Source organism: Hemiscyllium ocellatum (assembly GCF_020745735.1).
Source record: "Hemiscyllium ocellatum isolate sHemOce1 chromosome X unlocalized genomic scaffold, sHemOce1.pat.X.cur. SUPER_X_unloc_3, whole genome shotgun sequence".
Classification (NCBI taxonomy): Eukaryota; Metazoa; Chordata; class Chondrichthyes; order Orectolobiformes; family Hemiscylliidae; genus Hemiscyllium; species Hemiscyllium ocellatum.
Genome location: NW_026867593.1, coordinates 129,911 through 132,500, shown reverse-complemented (window position 1 = coordinate 132,500; position 2,590 = coordinate 129,911). Strand labels below are relative to the sequence as shown.

The window sequence follows — 2,590 nt, the reverse complement described above, 5'->3', positions numbered from 1 at the left end:
TCTCTCTCACACACACACAAAATACACGCCCTCACTCACACACACACACACAATACACGCCCTCACTCACACACACACAATACATGCCCTCACTCTCATACACACACGCACACACAATACACGCCCTCACACACACACACACACACAATACACGCCCTCACTCACACACACACACCCTCACTCACACACACAATACATGCCCTCTCACACACACACACACTCACACACACAATACACGCCCTCACACACACACACACACACACACCCAATACACGCCCTCACACATACACCCTCACTCACACACACAATACACGCCCTCACACACACACACGCGCAATACACACACACAATGCACGCCCTCACTCTCACTCACACACACACACACACACACTACACGCCCTCACACACACACACACAGACACACACACACACAATACACACACACCCTCTCTCACACACACACACACACACACACACACAATACACGCCCTCACACACACACACACAATACACACCCTCACACACACACACACAATACACTCCCTCACACACACACACAAACACACACACACACAATACACGCCCTCACACACCTCACTCTTGTACGCACACGCCCTCACACACTGTAGTATACACATACTGTCACACACATACACGCTGTACAATGGGACTTTGATAGCCTGGGCCAATGGGCGGCAGATGGAGTTTAACTTAGATAAACGCGGGGTGTTGTATTTTGGTCAAGTTAACCAGGGCAGTTAATGCGGTGACCTGGGGAAACGTTGACCAAGAGACCTGAGGGTTAGAGTCTCTTGAAATCGGGATCCCAGGTAGACGGGATAGTGAAGGGGGTGGTTGGTGGGTGCGTTGGCATAATGCCACGCTGTGGCTGTACAGAGAGAACGAGAGGGTGCCCCTGATCGAAACAGCTGCGAGGGTTGGATGGCGTGGGGGATTGGGGGATGGAGGTGGGGGAGTGGGGAGCTAGCCGTTGTTCTGAGTCTCTGAGCTGGGGGTTGGGGGCTGGTGGTGGAGGGAGTCACGCATCCAGCCCGGTGTCGATCGCCTCCCCCCCGCCCCCCGCCACCCTTCTCACCCATCCCCTCCCTTTTTTCTCTCTCGGATGCTCTGCAGGTTACGACAAGGACGCCCTGAGACAGCAGCTGACCCTCCTCTTCGAACCTCTGACCGAATTCTCCAGCCCTCCCTGCCTGCTGCTGTTTTGAGAATGACCGTCGCCCCCACCCCCCGTGGCGAGGAGGGGTGGGCGGGAGGGGAGAATGGGTGGGGTGGGGGCTGTGGGTTGCGCAGCTAGAACCTGTTGTCCGCGCTGTCTCTGTGCAAAATGCGCCCGCTCCCTCTCCTCTCTTTCTCCCTGCTCAGACACTCTCTCTCTCTCCTGTTGCGCGCACCCCCCCCGGCCTGGCTTCTGATGTGTGCGTTTGTCTCACATCGCCCCGTTTCTCGAGCCCCCACACCGCCACCCCCCCCCTCACCACCCCCAGACCCCTGTCCGATACAGCCACCATTTTCTTTTCGACCCGGCACCTCGACTTTGGAATCGTTTTCGGATTGGATTCAGGTGGTCCCGCCCGCCCCCCCCCCCTCGCCCGCCCGCCGGGGCTGTGGGGCGCGTTACCCTCCACACGTGCCCGACGCCTCACTGCGCCGCTGTGCGAGTCCTCGCTGCGGTCGTGAGGACCCACCCATGGGGAGCGGGTGCGTACACCCGCAAGTGGGGAGGAGGGTCTGGATATCAGAGGAGGGGATATTCCTGCAAGGGAGGGAGGGAAGGGGGAGGGCAGCTAGAGGTTTCCCACTGGGGGAGGGCAGGACCCACGGTTCAGGGTCTAGATTAGATTCCCTACAGTGTGGAAACAGGCCCTTCGGCCCAACGAGTCCATACTGACCCACCAAAGAGCAATTACCCCTTCACCTAACTCAGGCCAAGTCACCCTGACCTGCGCGTTTTGTCTGGACTGTGGGAGGAAACCCACACGGGGAGACCCAGGGAGAACGTGTAAACCCCACCCAGGGAGACAGTCGCCCCGGGGGGGGGGTGGGGAATGCGGGGGTGGATGTTCCCGATGTCTGGGGGGGGAGAGGGGACGTGTGAGGGGGTAGGGGAATGCAGGGGTGGATGTTCCCGATGTCTGAGGGGGGACGGTGTGTGTGTGTGAGGGGAGTGGGGAATGCAGGGGTGGATGTTCCCGATGTCTGGGGGGAGGGGGTGTGTGTGTGAGGGGGGTGGGGAATGCAGGAGTGGATGTTCCCGATGTCTGGGGGGGGAGGGGTGTGTGTGAGGGGGGGTGGGGAATGCGGGGGTGGATGTTCCCGATGTCTGAGGGAGGGAGGGGTGTGTGAGGGGGGGTGGGGAATGCAGGGGTGGATGTTCCCGATGTCTGGGGGGGGGGGGGGGGGGGTGTGAGGGGGGTGGGGAATGCGGGGGTGGATATTCCCGATGTCTGGGGGGGGAGGGGGGTGTGTGAGGGGGGGTGGGGAATGCAGGAGCGGATGTTCCCGATGTCTGGGGGGGAGAGGGGGGTGTGTGTGTGAGGGGGGTGTGGGGAATGCAGGAGCTGATGTTCCC

At 60.2% G+C, this 2,590-nt stretch overlaps 1 protein-coding gene across 1 annotated transcript in view; it reads left to right on the top strand.

Moving 5' to 3' along the window:
* The window catches only part of LOC132808962 (prolow-density lipoprotein receptor-related protein 1-like), a 56,700-nt gene extending 55,446 nt beyond the window's left edge, over window positions 1-1,254 (top strand). The window contains exon 12 of the mRNA XM_060822355.1: window positions 1,135-1,254. Within this exon, the coding sequence (XP_060678338.1) occupies window positions 1,135-1,226 (92 nt within the window). The 3' untranslated portion in view covers window positions 1,227-1,254. The remainder of the gene's footprint in view (window positions 1-1,134) is intronic.
* Window positions 1,255-2,590: the final 1,336 nt, after the last annotated feature.